This window comes from Etheostoma cragini, chromosome 6 (genome assembly GCF_013103735.1).
Source record: "Etheostoma cragini isolate CJK2018 chromosome 6, CSU_Ecrag_1.0, whole genome shotgun sequence".
Lineage (NCBI taxonomy): Eukaryota > Metazoa > Chordata > Actinopteri > Perciformes > Percidae > Etheostoma > Etheostoma cragini.
The window spans coordinates 11,573,254-11,591,066 of NC_048412.1; the positions used below are offsets into that span (position 1 = coordinate 11,573,254).

The 17,813-nt window shown below is 41.3% G+C and overlaps 1 protein-coding gene across 1 annotated transcript; it reads left to right on the forward strand.

Annotated features, from left to right (window-relative positions):
• Positions 1–10,986: 10,986 nt before the first annotated feature.
• Positions 10,987–16,847, forward strand: irx2a (iroquois homeobox 2a). The gene is made up of 3 exons (XM_034874907.1): positions 10,987–11,536; positions 12,824–13,229; positions 14,039–16,847. Exons 1-3 carry the CDS (start codon positions 11,297–11,299, stop codon positions 14,899–14,901), a joined length of 1,509 nt encoding a protein of 502 aa, XP_034730798.1. The 5' UTR covers positions 10,987–11,296; the 3' UTR covers positions 14,902–16,847.
• The last annotated feature ends 966 nt before the right edge of the window (positions 16,848–17,813 follow it).

Here is a 17,813-nt window from a genome sequence, read left to right on the forward strand (position 1 = left end):
GAAAATTAGACTCCAGCAGAAGTTTGTTAATAACAATAATAGTAATATATTGGCTTTAGCTGGAAAACCAGCTGAAACATGTTGGTCAATGGCAGCAAGAAATCGTTCATTTGTGGCCATTAAGGACACTTTAAAAGACAAATGAAAACCTGAAGAATAAATACAAATGTTATGCATCATCATGTTTCCTGCCAAACATAACACTTTACCTTTTTTTAAATTGAGGAATACTATTCTATGTGCACTATGTTGTGCAGAACCCCACACGCTAAAACACTGTTCTGGCGTGCATATTAGGGACCCCCCCGCTGATGCAAGACAGAGCCATCTGCCCTTAATCAATCCAATCCAGCGTGCACTGTTGCTCGGCTCATGGAGCCGGATCTGCCATTGTTGATAGCTGATCAACTAAAGACTTTTCCTGTTAAACTAATTATATGTTGCACCGCAAGTCCACACTGACTTGAAACTTGCCAGACCAGACGTGAGATTCACATTCCATTTAATAAATGCTTTGCTTTACGTAGGAATCGGTGTACGTCCATCCTACGCTTGTTTTAGGGCATTTTGCACCCTTCATTAATGAGGGTCATTGTGTCTGTGGCCAAAATGAAAATGATTGATCTCTGATGATTGAGGTACATGACTTCAGCCAGGTGTGTATCAGATGATTCTCTATGAAACTAATACCTTTTTTCTGAACAAGCATGATTCATATTTGTTTTGTTTTAAAGGAGGGTGTTACTTCAGAACAAAAGCATATAGTGCTGGACTCGGTTGAGACAAACTAGAATTGTTGGCAAGTCCAAGACAAGTCTGAGTCCAAGACGAGTCAGAGACAACAGAAAAGCATCTAAAGACCGGACCCAGAAGTACCACAGCCCTGCATAATAGTATTCCTCTAAAGTTGTTGAAAACATGTAGTCAAAATTCTATCCAACCAGCGAGGTTCTTTATCATGCACACATTTATGACAACCTGTTAAACCAACTTCAGTGGAGACTGACCCCGACATAAGCTGGCCGCTGTCAAAACAGCGGAGAAGTGCCAAATGCAGGAAATCACAAACCTTTAGCCTGCCACATACAATAATGATTCTCCTCTGACAAAAACTGCTGACCGGTAAATTATTCATGTCCACGCTATGAATAAATAAAATAAACAGGCCCAGCTCTCAGTCTACAAATCTAGGAAGAAGTTGGCCATTTAATCATCACATTTTAACAGAAGCTGAAACACATTGCATAAGCACTCAGGACTCCTGGGACAGTTGCAAAGTTGACCAACTGCCAATAAGTGGTTGTGCCTAATTTTCAAAAGCCATTTGCCTCCTATCTGATTCCTCTGCCTCGTATCAAGGCCCACAGTATAAAGCCTGTCCCTCTCCCTTGGTCCCTTGATAGTTTACTTGGCTTTGTTGTGTTCAGCACATATCCACATCCTTTTTCTAATTAGCAACAGAATGCATCTACCACGACTGCACAACATATTTTAGAATAGCTTAGGGATCCCCAACCCCCTTTTTTTTTTTTTAAACACATACCTAATATAGGTAAGCCAATATTGGCCAGCAAACCACTGCTAAATGGATTAAACTCCACACACGCCTTGCAGCCCAGTTCCTAATGGTTCTCTTCTTTACATGTAAATGACCTCCTGTCCTGGATCTTTGATTGCAGATCAATCGCTGTTTGCTTTATTTTAACATTCAGCACCGGTGAACCATAACGCCACGGGGGCAAATGTTGAACAGAGAATTTACAGGTTTGCTATCGAGCACTTTGAAACAATAAAGCTGCTAGAGAGCTATTAAACAAACGAGAGAATAAAGTGGCTGCTGTGGACCGAGATTAACACGATAGATACAACGTGGAAGGGTGTAATTATTCTTTACTGACACAAACGTTTAGCCCCCAGAGCGGAACAGTGTTTACCACAAATACCGCCACCACGCTTGACCTAATCATGGGCTGAGATTTACCTGACTGCATTTGAAATGTGTTGCAGCTGATTTGCGTGTTGGAGCTCATAGTTTAAAACAAAATGTCCCTTCCAGTTTAACAACTTTTGGTAACCCTTTACCTGAAAGTATCTACACAAGAGTGACATGACACTCTCATAACAAATACATTCTAACCACAACTTGGTGTCAAAAGCTAATGAAACTTAGTAAAAGAAGTGTTGTGTAATAAATGTTTATGACTTGTTTATTATGTTTACAACACGTTCATCACAGGGTCATGTCACTCTTATGTAGATAGCTTCAAGCAAAGTGTAAGCCAATTTTTTTAAATATTTTACAATGGCATGATATAGATTACATAGGAATATTCAAAGGTTGAACATAAATGATTATTGACATTAACAAATTATGTGCAATTGTGTCTTATTTTTGGTTCCTCTTGCTGTGTCGGTAGTATAAATTGCATTGTCCTTTTCACAATGTCAGTGTTTGCTCTGGTCTTCTGAGTTTGTTTTCCCACACAACATACAGTAGCTTGTTAATTCCATTTTTTTTCAGCAGCTTCTCATCAACACATACTTTACTAAGGTAGAGAATCACACACATCGAATCAGCTGCTTTCACACACAATACTAATGTAGGCTTTCATTTCTCACTGTAAAATGAGCAACTGTGTTTGCACACAATTACTCTATAGGCCTACTTAACCGAAATTGATTTTAATTTTGATTTCAAGAAAGGAAGTGTTTGTCCTTTTCAAATCATATTGCATGGTTTGTCTTCACAGCCATGCAATACAATTTGAAAAGGACAAACCATTCCTGTGGAGACACAGACAAGACATATCTGGTGAATTGCAATTTCGGAAACATAACTTTTATGTACTGATTTGGATGGAAAAATTATTACAGGATTAACAAAGCACAAAATCATGCATAATGAAAGATAGATGTTTGATTGCACGTTGAGGGACTCCAAAAAGCATATACTTCAACATGCATCCAGACCAGCAGGGACAATAGAGGACAGACTTAGCCAATACTGCCAACTCCTGACTGTAGAAATATGGCAATCTCTATATTGTCCTGCCAATGTATTAAAGCCATGAGCTGCATTCCAGTTCTTGATTATGTGTGTGATTTGGCTGTTTTTGTTTGTATGCATTTGGCGTGTGTGTTTGTGCGCTCCATCCATACACTGGACCCCTGATGTACATGCACGTGAGTGTAAATGACACATATTACGTGGCTGGCATACGTGTCTGCACGCACTGATATATGTGTGTGTGTGATGTATTCATGTGTGTGTGGGTGCATGTGCGTGCTTTCGCTGGCATGTCAGCTGATGTCCCCAGTAATCCAGCAGTGGGCCTGTTGTGGATTAGTAGCAGGCTCCAGGGGATGGGAATCCCATTCCCGTTTACAGCTCTCCCTGGCAGTAAGAAAGCCAAGGATGCCTTCTCACTACTGCCTTCACACCGGTTGGAGCCTAAAGGTGTGTGTGCATGTGTGTGTTTGTTGTTGGGATAATGTGTATATGCAGATGTTGAATTGATGCTGGTGAGCTTTCTTCCTGTCTCCCATTCTTCTATTAATATAAGACACTGTCTTAAAAAAGCATTAATTCATTGGATCCCCTGGTTAATTGTGTCCCCCTGTATTAGACAGTGATTGGCCATTTCATTCTGAGGGCACACACGTTTTATGTGGGATAGCTCATTTGCATTTTTAGTCAACATACAATTAGTTACTCATCATTTGTATTCCAAATAAACAGAATACATATATATATATATATATATATATATATATATATATATATATCTCTCTCTCTCTCTCTCTCTCTCTCTCTCTCTCTCTCTCTCTCTCTCTCTCTCTCTCTCTCTCTCTCTCTCTCTCTCTCTCTCTCTCTCTCTCTCTATATATATATATACAGTTTTTTGGATTAGCTGCAGTTAGTTTTTTTGCATTGCAGTAACATCTGAGTGGTAGAACTTTTTTTTCTTATTACAAAAATGCTTCTATCCTATTGTGAAAATGCATGCTCTGTCGAGAGAGAAAGAAAAAAAATACCGCTGTATCCATTTGGCCTTGTCTCTGAGAAACGGTTTGTAAGAACATGTCATAGATGTGTGCTGGCATTTCTACGACATTCACATCTAGTGAAGACACACTTACATGGTAACACACAGACGAGCACAAGCCAATACAACATGAAATTTCATCATGATAGGATTTGTTTTGAAGTCACTGGAACACCATCCAACACAAGAGCTGACCTCTTGAACCTTGAGATACAACCTTACCTTCTCCCCAGTGACAATTTAAATGCCACCTTTCTTCCACCCGGATAGAAAGAGAAAATATTTTTCTGTGTGTGAGTGTGTGCCTGGGTCTTGCAACTCGATAGCACAACAAAAGAGCTGTGGTGGCAAGTCCCCACGCAGACATTATATGTCAGCATCATCGTCATACTGTTAGCTTGTCCCAACTGTACAAAGCCGTCCTCATTCAGGGCACCTAACCAAGGTCAGCTTGGATTAGCCGCTAGTAACCCTATCAGGTCCAGCACAATGATTACAAAGCCCAGTGACACTGGCTGTCAGCAGACTCTTTCTAGGCAACCCTATCTGCCCGACCCTTGGCTACAGAGCCACCGGAGAGGGTTAGTCCACATCAAATTGTCCCCGCTTTGTGTCTCCCTTTATTTCCCCTCTTTGATTTTCTGTGACTCGTTTGGTTCATCAATCAGCCTGTCTGGATGTGTGTGTGTTTGAAACCCATGCTGCACATAATTCCTATAATTTGTGTTTTTTTTTCTCCTTCTTCTTCTCCTTCCACATAGCCAATTCTTTGTGCTTGTTACTTCTGAAGCCAACAGTCATCCCACCTAAATCCCCCACCCTCCACCCTGCAGATGAATGAGCCCTGTAGCTTTATGCTGCACTACAAATAGTTTGTTTCCAAATGAACGTGAATGTGTATGAGTGTTATAGCTATCATATTTGTGAACTGTGCAGGTGTTATCATCTTCATTCCGATAGAAGATAATTCTTGGGGCATGTAGGCAGGACAGCCAAAGACACGAAAGAGGAGAGGGGAGAAGAAGGGGGAACGCAGCAAAGGGCTGCATGTTGGAGTTGAACCCCGGGTGGCTGCATCAGGGAGTAAACCTCCACATAGTGTACGTGCGTCCTCTCTACCAAGTGAGCCATCCGGGCGCCCTGGTGTCATCATCATTGAACTCACTTTGTCTCACATGCTGTGAGACAGAACTTTGTTCACACTAAATGTCATGTTAGTAGTTTGCAAAACTGCTCTTGTGAGAGAGGTTTTCCAACCAGGTGTTAGGAAGCAGAAACATTGTTCTCCTTGTCTTACCAATTCAGACATGTCAGAATAAAGCAAAAATAAAGGCTTGTGTTTCCCTACAAGTGCCGTTCTTGTTTCCCTTCTTTTTCTCAAGAGGAATTGCACTTCAAGCCCATCACTTTACTGCTTCACTTTCCTCCCCGCAAACTGTTTTCCCAACATCCATGTCAGTTAGCAGCATGTTAAACAAATCAAACCTTAAGATGGAGCGGCCTTGTGATTCTGGTTAAAAAAAACAACAACTACGATAAACAAGAACAAGAACAACAGCAACAACAGTGCTAGCAGCAAAACATATTCGAGGCAACCGATGTTCTCCACTTCAGCACATCAGAGGCGTCCCTGCATCAGTCGCCCTAAAGGTAGCCGTTTACAAAGTGATAGGGCTTAGGGTTTTTAACTCGGGGCGAGAAGCTGATTTGAAAACCCCTCTGCTGCCAAGCACATGGACGGCTGCTGATTAGAAGAGGGTTGGCAGCAGTGGGCAGATGCCAGGCGGGGATGGAGATGACGGCCTGTCGCCAGTCTGCCACCCAACCCCTCGCCTCCCCCAGCTGCCCCCTCCCCTATTGACCCCTCCCCCGTTCTATGAAAAAAAAGAAGACCAAAGACATTTGCACGACAAACCCGAAGGGGGAAGGGGATACATTTTAGTTGTGCTTTGTATCACAATGCAGCAAATGTGATATTGTTGTGATGACTGATGCACAAAGACATGTGCTTGACATTGACATGCAACATTTTGTCTGTTTTTTTTTTTTTTTTAACCAATCTCCAAATTTTGGGGAGTTGTTTTGATCATAAGAAGCATGCCTAGCTCACTAAGTCTCCAAGATCACAATGCCATTTTTCTCTTTTCTTCTTCACGCCCACACACAAACATAAGCACACAAATGCACATGCACTGCACTTTGTTCAAGTTTGGGATACTGACCATTCTTTTAGCCCACAACGGATAAAACATTTAGAGCTTTGGGGTTTTTAAAATAGTCCTGTACAATATTGATTGTGTATTTGTATGTTATAAAGTTGGGACATTGTCCAGCAAAGATGAGAGCACCTCACTCAATATTTAACAATTACGATGATTTCAAAGCTAGAAGAAGACAAACCAGAAGATAAACTGCTTTTCAAGGTGGTAAAACTCAATACAGTGTTCTAAGTTCTAGGCTTTAATCAAACTGCTAAATGCTCAGACTGTATTGATGTCAGACCAGCTCATTATGACTACATCACTAGTCCATTTCTCTGCTACACAGCCACACTTACAGTGGCTTAAGAAGGTTTACACACCCATGCTAAAGTTGATTTAAAAAGAGGAATAAAAACATCTTTTGGAAGTTGATCTTAATGCCCTAATTCAAACAATTTAGGAAAATCCATCCTTTTAAGGGAAACCAATTTTCTTTGTGAATGAATAATGTATGGGCATAAGTATACACGCCCCTATGTTAAATTCCCATAGAGGCAGGCACATTTTTATTTTTTAAAGCCAGTTATTTCATGGATCCAGGAAAATATGCATCCTGATAAAGTTCCCTTGGCATTTGGAATTAAAATAGCCCTACATCACCACATATCATTCACAATACATAGAGATTGGCATGGTTTTATTTCAGATAGCCTAATAGCTGGTTTGATTTGCATTGAGAGATGATCATATGGAAAGTTCCCCATGTCTATCTCTATGCATTGGGAATGCTATGTGATGATGTGGGGCTGTTTTAATTCCAAAGGCCAAGGGAACTTTATCAGGATGCATAGTATCCTGGATGCATGAAATAACTGGCCTTTAAAAATAAAAATGTGCCTGCCTCTTAAGGAAGAACATTTATTTATTCACAATGCATTATTCTTTCACAAAGAAAATTGGTGTCCGTACAGGCTGGATTTTCCTAATTTTTTCAAATTAAGTAATTAAGATCAATTTTCCTAGGATGTTGTTTTATTCCTCTTTTTAATCAACTTTAGAAGGGTTGTGTAAACTTTCTCAAGCCACTGTAGTTAGTCATGCACCTAAAGGCCTGCATAGTTCGACTGATAGACTGACACACATGCAGCAATTACACATTTACCCAGCTCCACCCTAAAATTGGCCCAAAATGCAGCCACATCGTTAACACATAAACCCTACTGCAAGTCATATACTGTCAATTGATAAACATGCAAAAGGTCCACAACAGCTGCACCGCAAAAGTTCAAAAGCAAACAAAAAATGAAAAATCAATATTTATTTAGCTGTATGTGTAATAAACAAAGGGGATAACATCAAAGCTGGATCATTTTAGCTATTCAATTCAACTTCGGGCCATTTGCCCTAGCAAAAAGGGTTAGCAGTTAGAAATCATCAGCAAATACGATACAAGCAACCTCTGCCAGTTCAACATTATTCAGTAGTAAATTCTGTTGGGAGAAAATAGATGAGAAATCAATGGCTGTTTCCTTCATACATGAAGGATGACATTTTTCATAGAACAACTGATGTGGAGTTATCTGGAGTGAGCCGATGTGGAAAAAATACTTTATCCGATAAGCGGTCATATGCATTTATAATATAACATCAATATTTTGCAAGTGTGTCCGATTTCTTTTTTTTTTCTTCTTTTAAGCAAATTAAAAGCCAAGTAATTTGATTAACTTTACTTAAGTGTATTACACCAGGTGGAGCCAAATATACAATTTTAATGTGTGTTTATTAGGTGTATTGTATTTGCGGGGAAATTGCAAAATGTATGAATTGTATTTTTTTTTTACGTTGTATTTTATTAACGTAAAAAATTAAAGTAAAAATTCAAGCTCACTTTCTGTCCATGATAACAACTCATTGTCATCAGCAAAATGTAAAACCATATTTATACACAGTGTTAAAAGTCACCACAGGTAAGTTCTATTAGTCCTAATGGGAGATAAGGTCATGCAGGATGTGATCTCTGACTACATCTTTTTTCTTGTCTGCCTCTCTGTCTGTCTGGCTTGATACTTTTCTGTCTTGCTTCATCCGTCTGCCTTACTGTCTCTATACTCTCTATACTGTCTTTATCTGCCTGTCTGTCTGCCTTGTGTTTCTGCCTGCCTGCCTGTTTGTCAATCTCCTCTCTCTCCCATCTCCTATATCTCCATCAGGCTGGGACTAAAATATCTTAGTAGCTCCAGCCTGTCTGAAACTGAGACCTGGAATGCACTATGCAGAGTTCAACACACACACACACACACACACACAGTTATTCACCTTTATAGGCAGACAGGTGCACTTTCACACTGACAATATGCATATGTGCACACAGACATTTACATACACACTCACCATTATGCCTACACTTACACACATACAAGTGAAAAAAAGTCTCCTATGCATGCAAACACACACACACACACACACACACACACACACACACACACACACACACACACACACACACATTCACTCCCTCCCAGTGATGGTGCAGTACTGATGGTTGGCCTATGGTCTGTGTGTAGAGGAGACAGTGCCCCCTGGTGTGGGCTAAACAGTACTCCCAGTCAGCCACATCCTGACCCAACATATATTAAGAGTACTCATTTACTCGTCTGGGATTGATTAGTCCTGCCTGAACTAGATAAACCACCTGAAAAATACAAGCCACTTCCTGAATAGCAGACAGGCACTCACACATAATGGAGGTAACAATACATGCTTAGTGTCTCCAAAAAGATTTAAAACGTTCCTGGATACTGGCACTACAGTAAACAACTATGAATACAGCTCTGCATATTGAGGGCTAATTGAGATACTAATACTGTACTCTGTGTTTCATCCATATGATGATCACTATAGTACACCGCCCAGTTCCTGAATACGGTTAACCCAAAAATAAGTACATTGTTGTATAGAAAAATAATAATACAGCAAGTTAAATTCCTTTTAATGTCAATCTGTCAGCAGTCATTCTATTTTTACAATCACATGTTACATATGGTCACAGATAAAGTTTATATATTCAATTTTAAACCGTTTTTTTATAATTTTTTTCTTCTTCTGGTTAATAGTTAATAATAAAACTAAGTAATAGTTCTTCTGTTAGTCATAGCACTGTCACGCCTATTTGAAGTAGTCTAAGTTGGAAGTGTGCCCCACTATGGCTGTAATTATGTCAGGATTTGAATATGTAAAATAAGGGAGGTTGTGTAGGCTATTAACTGCATTGTATAGAGATTATGGGTCTGTTTTGTATTCTAATACAGGCATGTATTAAGATGTTAAATACATTTATTAAATAAATGAGTCAGTCCTGCTAACAGGCGAGTTGCACTGCCTCTCTTTAAATGGTGCTGTTGCTGTTTACAACACTGTCAGACCACACTGCAGTGGAGGAACAAGCACCTGATAGATGAACACATTCATTCCGATGAATACTGATGAGGAAGACTGCTAGGCCACTCTTCTTCTCAGTGTTTGCCACCTTGACTGCCCGTTCCAAAAACCTCTGTCACAGTTTCAGGTTTCCGCCATGCTGTGCTGTATCGCTTGTCTCCAACAGAGGTCATAATGCCTGTAATCACAGTAATAAAGGACAAGGCTATGATCTGTTCTGCATGCAGACACGTCCAACCGCGCACACAGACACACAACAGTGTAGACAGGTGAGTGTCCATACACGCTGGCGGAGTGCATGAGCAAAAAACAAACAAAAAAAAACAGTTGTCAAACTCGCGTAATACAACTGCGCGCAAACACTTCAACTGTTGTTGTGGTTAGCTTGGTGTCTGTCTGGAGGAAGGACTATCACCAGAACCAACAACTTTATTATTCCTGATGACTGTAATTGTAATAATAAGGGTTGAGTGTGTTTTAAGATATGCTAGAAGTAGTGGTGGAAATTAAGGACCCGGGGTCGCCTCTCGCAGACCAGAGAGCCCGCACACACAAACTTATCGCACACATTCATGGATGTGTCCACTTCTGATAGCTGGACAGACGAAATAACTAGCTGCGTGTGGAGAGCACTGGTTATTTTATACTCTCTCTCTCTCTCTCTCTTTCCCTCTCCTCCCCCTCTCTCTCTCTTGCACAGTTGTTATGGGAGTGTGTGCAAGTTTCGATCAGACCGACGCTGTGTGCCACATCAACCTGACCTTAATAATAAAAAAAGAACCTGGCCGACGGCACCACGATGATTGAGTAAAACATAAGAACTACTCTCTCTTATCATTGTCTTTCTCTCTCTGTCAGACTATTAATGTCGTGGCGCTGCTCAAATATCCATCATAAAAAAAAATCAATTAGTGCGCTGTTGGGGATTTGAATTGACATAATAGAATTTTGAAAAGAAAAATTTAAAATGACTCAATTTCAAGTTGCGGTACACCTTACCTGTGTGGTGAATGTATCTGAAACAAATGACACGTGCAGCAGATCGCAGCTGTGGTTTGAATATTTGCATTAGCAACAGTTACATTGTTGTCTTACCCTGTTGGTTGATTTCTCTAATTTTGTTAAGAAATAGGTTTTTAACTAAAACAAAACAACTGCTGATCAGATGGCTGGACGCTACTTTTTGCAGTGTGCAGTCTTGGTTTTGTTCCGAGGCTCCATTTCTGTGAGGCAGAAAGGGGGCGGGGATGGGATATTCAGATGAGCCCGAGTGACAGCTCCAGTTTCCCCCAATGCTCTGTGTGTCTGAAACTCCACTGGCTCCTTCCCCCTGACTCCTCACTTCATAGTGCTGCGTACTAAAAACATCGGACGCTAGGGGATCAAGACGCATGCCACATTGCCTCTATGTGGGCACTTTAACAGATCTTTCGGGGTTTTTTTCCCAGTAAGGGGCCTGTGGAGGGAGGACTTTTTTTATTTTCATTGTCTGATGACTGTTTGCACGGCTGATTATTGAGTTGATTGTTTATTCTTTTGGCTGCTGTTGCTCGCCGCCCTGCGCGTTTTTTCCTCCCTTTTTGGAATCGGCGACCTATCCCGCGCTCACCAATGTCCTATCCTCAGGGTTACCTCTACCAGCCCCCGGGCTCTCTGGCTCTTTATTCGTGTCCGGCATACGGGGCCTCGGCTCTGGCTGCCCCGCGGAATGAAGACTTGGCGAGGTCGTCCTCTGGCTCAGCCTTCAGTCCTTACCCTGGATCGGCTGCTTTCTCCGCCTCGGCCAGCGCAGGCTTCTCCAGTCCACTGTCATACTCCACGGATCCAACTACGGGATTCCCATCCTACATGGTAAAATATCTTATAAATACATGCATGAGTCTGTATGATAAGGCTACAAAGCAAGATATATATGTCGGCGAGTTAAAGTCTGTAGTGCGCAAGGTTTAGCTGTATTTCACTGGCGTACAGCGCGATTACAATCGGTACAGGTTTACAGTATTTTTATTATAATTCATTCATCATTTAATGCTTGGGGAACTTTCTTTTTGAGTGCATGTTTGCTATGTGTTCATATGTAGTGGCCTACTCGTCCGGGTCTTACTACAAAATCCTTGACCTTTTTTTGGCTTAAATGGGATTTTTAAGATCGAGCTGCAAATTGTAATGGCTTGACCACCGCTTAACACTCACCGCGCAGCTAATCATGTGAAACAGAAGACCGACTAAGATTTTTATTTGAGCCTTTAGTCTCTAAGCAGTTAATTTGTGTACCATAGGAAATTAATATAACACAAGCCATTACTCTGTCTTCTTCAGCAGTCATTAAAGTCACCAGGGGATGAAGTCGCTGACTTTATTCTGACTTGAATAAACATCATTTTAACATGAAAAGCATGCCTTGCAATGCTAATGTCACAGGGCACTTCAAGCATTTTAGGAAAGGTGCATATCAAGTGATTTGCTAATGGGATTTGTAATGCTGCAAAGAGAAGATATGTTAACACATTGGGGCTGCCACCGCAACAAAAAAGCAGCAACTGAAAGAAAATGAGGAAGTTAATAGGTGATTATGGAAAATTGAAATGTCCTTTTTATTACCTTTACGGCTTTATTAACAGGCGCCCTGTTATTAGTTAATCCGATAACGATCGTTACCATTAGTTAACCATTAGTTCTGTCCTGCGGCCTGCTTTTACGCATGGCGTGTTGCTTGCATTTACAGTTTATTTTTAATTAATAGTGTCAAAGCACAACATTAACTATTGATAGTTTTTTTCTTCTTCATTTTAACAATACACTGTACGTCATTGACCAAGCCCAGAAGATTTATTACAAAAATCAGGTTCATTTCCAGGCATGCCAGGGCATTTGGATCTCTGTCCAGCCCCCTTTTCACCTGTTCTGTTTCCAAAAAAAAAACACATAGTGATACACGCAGTACAATAAAATTAATTGTTTTAATTTAATTTAATTTTTTTAAATATTTGAATGTGTGTGTGTGCTTTAAACTGCATTTGAATCATGTAAACTTGTTTTGTAATGTAGACACAAGCCACGTCATGTCAGATTGATAGAAAACATTTTAAAACTCTAAAGCACATCACAGATTCATGACTTTTTTTGACTTTTCCCCAGAGCTCTCCATATGACGCACACACGTCGGGCATGGCCGGGGCATTAAGTTACCACCCATATGGGAGTCCAGGGTACCCGTACCAACTCAATGACCCGGCTTACCGCAAAAACGCCACCAGGGACGCCACGGCCACCCTGAAGGCTTGGCTGCAGGAACACAGGAAGAACCCGTACCCGACCAAAGGGGAGAAGATCATGCTGGCCATCATCACTAAGATGACGCTGACACAGGTCTCCACGTGGTTCGCCAACGCCAGGAGGAGGCTGAAGAAGGAGAACAAGATGACATGGGCGCCCAGGAACAAGAGCGAAGACGAGGACGAGGAGGACGGGGACGGAGAGAGGAAAGAAGTGGAGCGCTCTGAAAAAGGCCTGGATAACAGCGAGGCTTCAGCGGAGGATGAAGGTGGGGTATAATCTGGCCACCGAGCCAATGATCCATTTAACTAGTCGGGGAAGGATGGGGGTTAGAGGGAGGGGAGGGGTGTGCTGGATGCCCATTATATTTACTGCTCAAGTCATTTTGTTGCAGTAATACTGAGTGCAAAAAATGGAAGTATATAAAATGATTAAATCATAAAACAAATGTCAATAATCTGGTTTGAATGTTGTATCTGTATGTGTAAGATATCGGCTTAATGTATGTTTTAGTAACTTAATTATTGATTTAATTGTTTAATGAATACGAGGCTCTGGGACTAACTGACACGTTAAGGTGACCGTTTTATTTTCTGTAACATGATTGATGGCAGGCTGGTAAAAGACCAACAAGCTTTGAAGTCCACATGAGTGGCCTTATTGTTAATGCTATCATGATGACATTTTTCTATAATTATGCAAAAAAAAATGGAAATAATTATCGTTGTAATATATGAAATGCTATTAATCGTACCCTGCTATTTAAACTGATATGAATGATTAATATCGTACTTATTCAAGCCTGGTTGGTTGGACAACATGATGGTTGCTTTGAATACACACGCATGGAATATTCTTTGAGTACAAGATGAGTTTTCAGATTGTATTAGAAAATCGTCTCTTATGTAAGCCTGTTTGTTTTTATTTATAGACACTTTTTGCTCATTAATATTTAACAGCTTCATTTTTTATTTCTCTTTCTTTAATTCTAATAGGCCTATATCCTTGTGTTTTTAGGTTTTCCTCTAACTATTGGATGAACTGTATCTTTATTGTACGTTTCTCCTCTTGTCTTAGGTATCAGCCTGCACGTGGACACTCTGACGGACCACTCGTGCTCGGCAGAGTCCGACGGGGAGAAGGTCAGCTGTCGGGGGGAGCTGGGCTCTGGCCCGGCCGCCAACAAATGCGACGAGGACGGCGAGGACCAGAACCACGACCCGCGGGCTCAGCTCTCGCCCATATCCGTCACATCGTCGCCTCTAACGGGAGTAGAAGCTCCACTTCTCGGTCACCACCATCACCACCACCTCCATCATCTCCACCATATCCACAGCCAGCGCGAGGATTTGGCCCGGAGCCTCGTCAATAGCAACACCATTCATCCCAACAAATCGTCTTCATGCCTCGACAGCAGACCTTCTGCGCCTCAGAACCCTACAGTCAAGCCTAAATTGTGGTCACTGGCGGAAATTGCTACCTCGGACCAAAAGCAGCAACATCAGCAACCGGGGCAGCCTGGGCAACCGAACTGCCCCTCCTCCAGCGGTGGCCTCCTTACCCCCCCTACGTCTTCCACCACCTCCCCGGCTGCCAGTTCCCCCTCCCTCTACCCGGCCCCCTCCATCCTTGGAAGACCTATTTATTACACTTCTCCTTTTTATAGCAATTACACAAACTATGGCAACTTCAGCCCCCTGCAGGGCCAAGGGATCCTGCGGTACACTAATTCATCTGGAGTGAGTCTGGTTGCTGCCGCCGCCGCCGCTGCCGCCGCCGCTGCTGCAGCCAACGAGGGGCTGAGCTCCGAGGCGAGCACAAACCCCAAACACAGGCCAGACTCCCCCCTCGTTAAAAATAACCCAAACCACAGTGTAGTTGTCGAGCAGCAGCAACAGCATTTCAGATCCGCAAATTTAGAAGCAAAGAAAGGTACGTAATTAACGCGACGCGGTGCGCAGTTGAACGAAATGATCACCATTTGTTTTAGAAAAGTAGCATATTTAATCTGGTGTTGAATTTTGAGATTGTATTTTTTCTTAAAAAACGCGGTAGGCAAGCCGCTTCACGGTGGAAGTTAAGCGAGTTCACTTGTTTGCAATCCAAATCAACTGGTTTTCTTTGCGTCACTCTCATGTGTCATAGCAGTCAAAACATGGCTCTTTTAAGAACATTAAGACTTTTTTTTTTCTTCAAGCGAGTTTGTATTAGACACAAGTGGCATTATCTCACAGCAATTTGCAGATTATCACTTTTTTTTTTTAAAGAGTTATACAGTTGTAGGGCTGTACTACTGGACTATGACTTATTAAGAGGGATATTTACAGCGCCGTCGAAGTAAATGAACATGTACGATGGCCTACAATTGTTTTTTTGCGCAGTTCATTTTCCGGAATAATCAGTTTATAGTTGTTATGTGCATTTTGGTCTCTCATTTAATCATTTGGTATCGCATTAGAAGGCACGAGGGTTGCAATGAAGAAAAACAAACTGCAAATAAATGTGCAAGGGTATACACCTACAGCTACATATAGAGAAACAAAAGTAAGGCCCCAAATCAGCCACACCACGCGCACACACACACACACACACACCCACACACACACACACACACACAGACACACACAGTCACACACAGTGGAAGCCTGGGAATCCAATAAGCAGAGAATTGTTGCCATAGCTTTGAGCAGGAATCCTATTTTTTTTTCATGTTTCCTCTGATGTGTGTGTGTGTGTGTGCGCGCGCGCACAGTGGGCCCCTACCTTATCTTTCAGCTAAGGATCATTATAATTTCACAGGGTCAGCCAAAAGCAAACACATCAGTTATTTTGCTCTGTGCATTCACAGCGCAACTTTACACCTTCAAATGTCACTTAGGTTAGGTTACTTTCCTTGTGCACATTCAAAGCTTTGCCTACATGCCGCAAGATCTTCTACAGCCGTTTATATAGTCTTTTTTTTTTTTAACCGGCAATTAGGCAGTGGAGGTTTTAATAAGCACTTGCAATATAGAGCTGTTCTGGGTAAAGCGAGCCTGAGAGAACTTTGTGTTTCCTGGGCTTGTGGAGGGATTTTTATTTCCACGGTCTGCAGGTAGGTGTCACACTTGCTTTGACTATAAAGCGAGTAAGGACACCACCTTTTGGCCTCATGTTTTAACCCATAACCTCTACTCCAAACCGGATCCAGTGCCACCATACAGTCGGAAATAAAAGCTGCTACCGCTTCCTCAGCTCCACACAGGCGGAGACACTCCACAGCACATGTTTGTCATGTTACTATTGTATTATCTTTACTTTTTTTTTTTTTTTGGATGCATTGTGGATATTAATTTCATATGCTGGATCTCCCAGCATATGATCTCCCATTATATGTGATTTACATGTTATTTCTCAGGTTCCTATAGTTTGCTTATTTGCCACGGTATATTATTTGTGTATTTAATCACGTGTGGAAAACATAATTTGGCCTTTTCTGTGAAAGTGGATTTCTAAAAGGAGGTAGTCTTGGGACGCAACGCTGACGGGACTGAAGTGAACTTGAGGACTTCAAAGTGGAATAGCCTACATTTGATATTTATTTTTTTAAATGATGGCGAAATGATGCCTATAATTTATGCAAGTTGTATTGCAAAAAAATGGGAAACTGATATCGTCTGGTTGTTTTGTAAATATATATATATATATATATAAATATATATATTATGGACGGTTTTTATTTGAGACGCATCCGGGACAAAGCTACACAATCTTGTTATCAGGAGTACTTTTACTAATTTATATCTTTGAATGTACATAAAATAAAACGCGCTGGTATAGCTGTACTGGCGGGGTATGACATCCATTATTCAAAGGAGAAAATATTAAACTGTTTTCCCAAATATTACATACATCTTGGGGAGTCATTGTTTTTATTCTCAACCAACTTGCAGTACTGTAGACACTGAGGCATTTTTTTTGCATTTACTCTGCTCATTTTTTTTACTTTTTTTTATTTCGTCAGTCAAACGCAGATGGGAAATGCTTGATGGATCTCGCTTTTCATAAACATTATGAGTTTTCACAGATTGCACAATCCATTCTTTCTAAATGGACCATCATTTTCTATTTTAGGGCCTCATTCTGGTCAGATAATCTCCCTCGGCCGCATATTCACGACCTTGATTGGGATAAACGACATACTTATTTCATTTTTCTCCCCTTTTCCCCTCTCCCTTCGCCCTGCCACGCATTTATTTTCCAGTGTGATTAATACAGCCGTGGGACGCATCGGGCATTATGGTCTCCCAGCGGGGCCGTCCCTGGAGCTTTTTAGCCCGGTTCAGGATGGGTCAGCCCTGCCTGCTTCATTACGGCACGGCATTGAGCAATCCATAAAAGTCTATCTAAGCATCTGCCAGCTCCAATGGGCTGTGTGATGGGCCCTAATCGGACAGGCTTTCCTCTGCTTTTCATCATTGCTTGGTTATTACAGCGGCTCAGGACACAGCTAATTAAACAATTTAGAAAAAAAAAAGCTTAAGTCTGAAGAAATCCATTATTATGGTAATGATTATTACGATTGTTATTTTAAACCCTTAAAAACGCCACTCCGATTGTAATTTTTTGGTACAATTTATATGATTGAGAAGTATTTCCAACATTTAGTTACCCACAGTAGATTGTGAAATACTCAAAGATCAAATATATAATATCCCCATCCTCCAGGAGGAAGCCTCCATCATCGCTCCCAGCCAGACTAAAAGCTAATCCTTCATTTTCCAGTTGAATTTGAGCTTGAGTGTTGCCCAAATCTCAAGGGACTCCCTTTCACCTTGGTTTTCCTCCTTCCCTTCCCTTCCCTTCCCTTCCC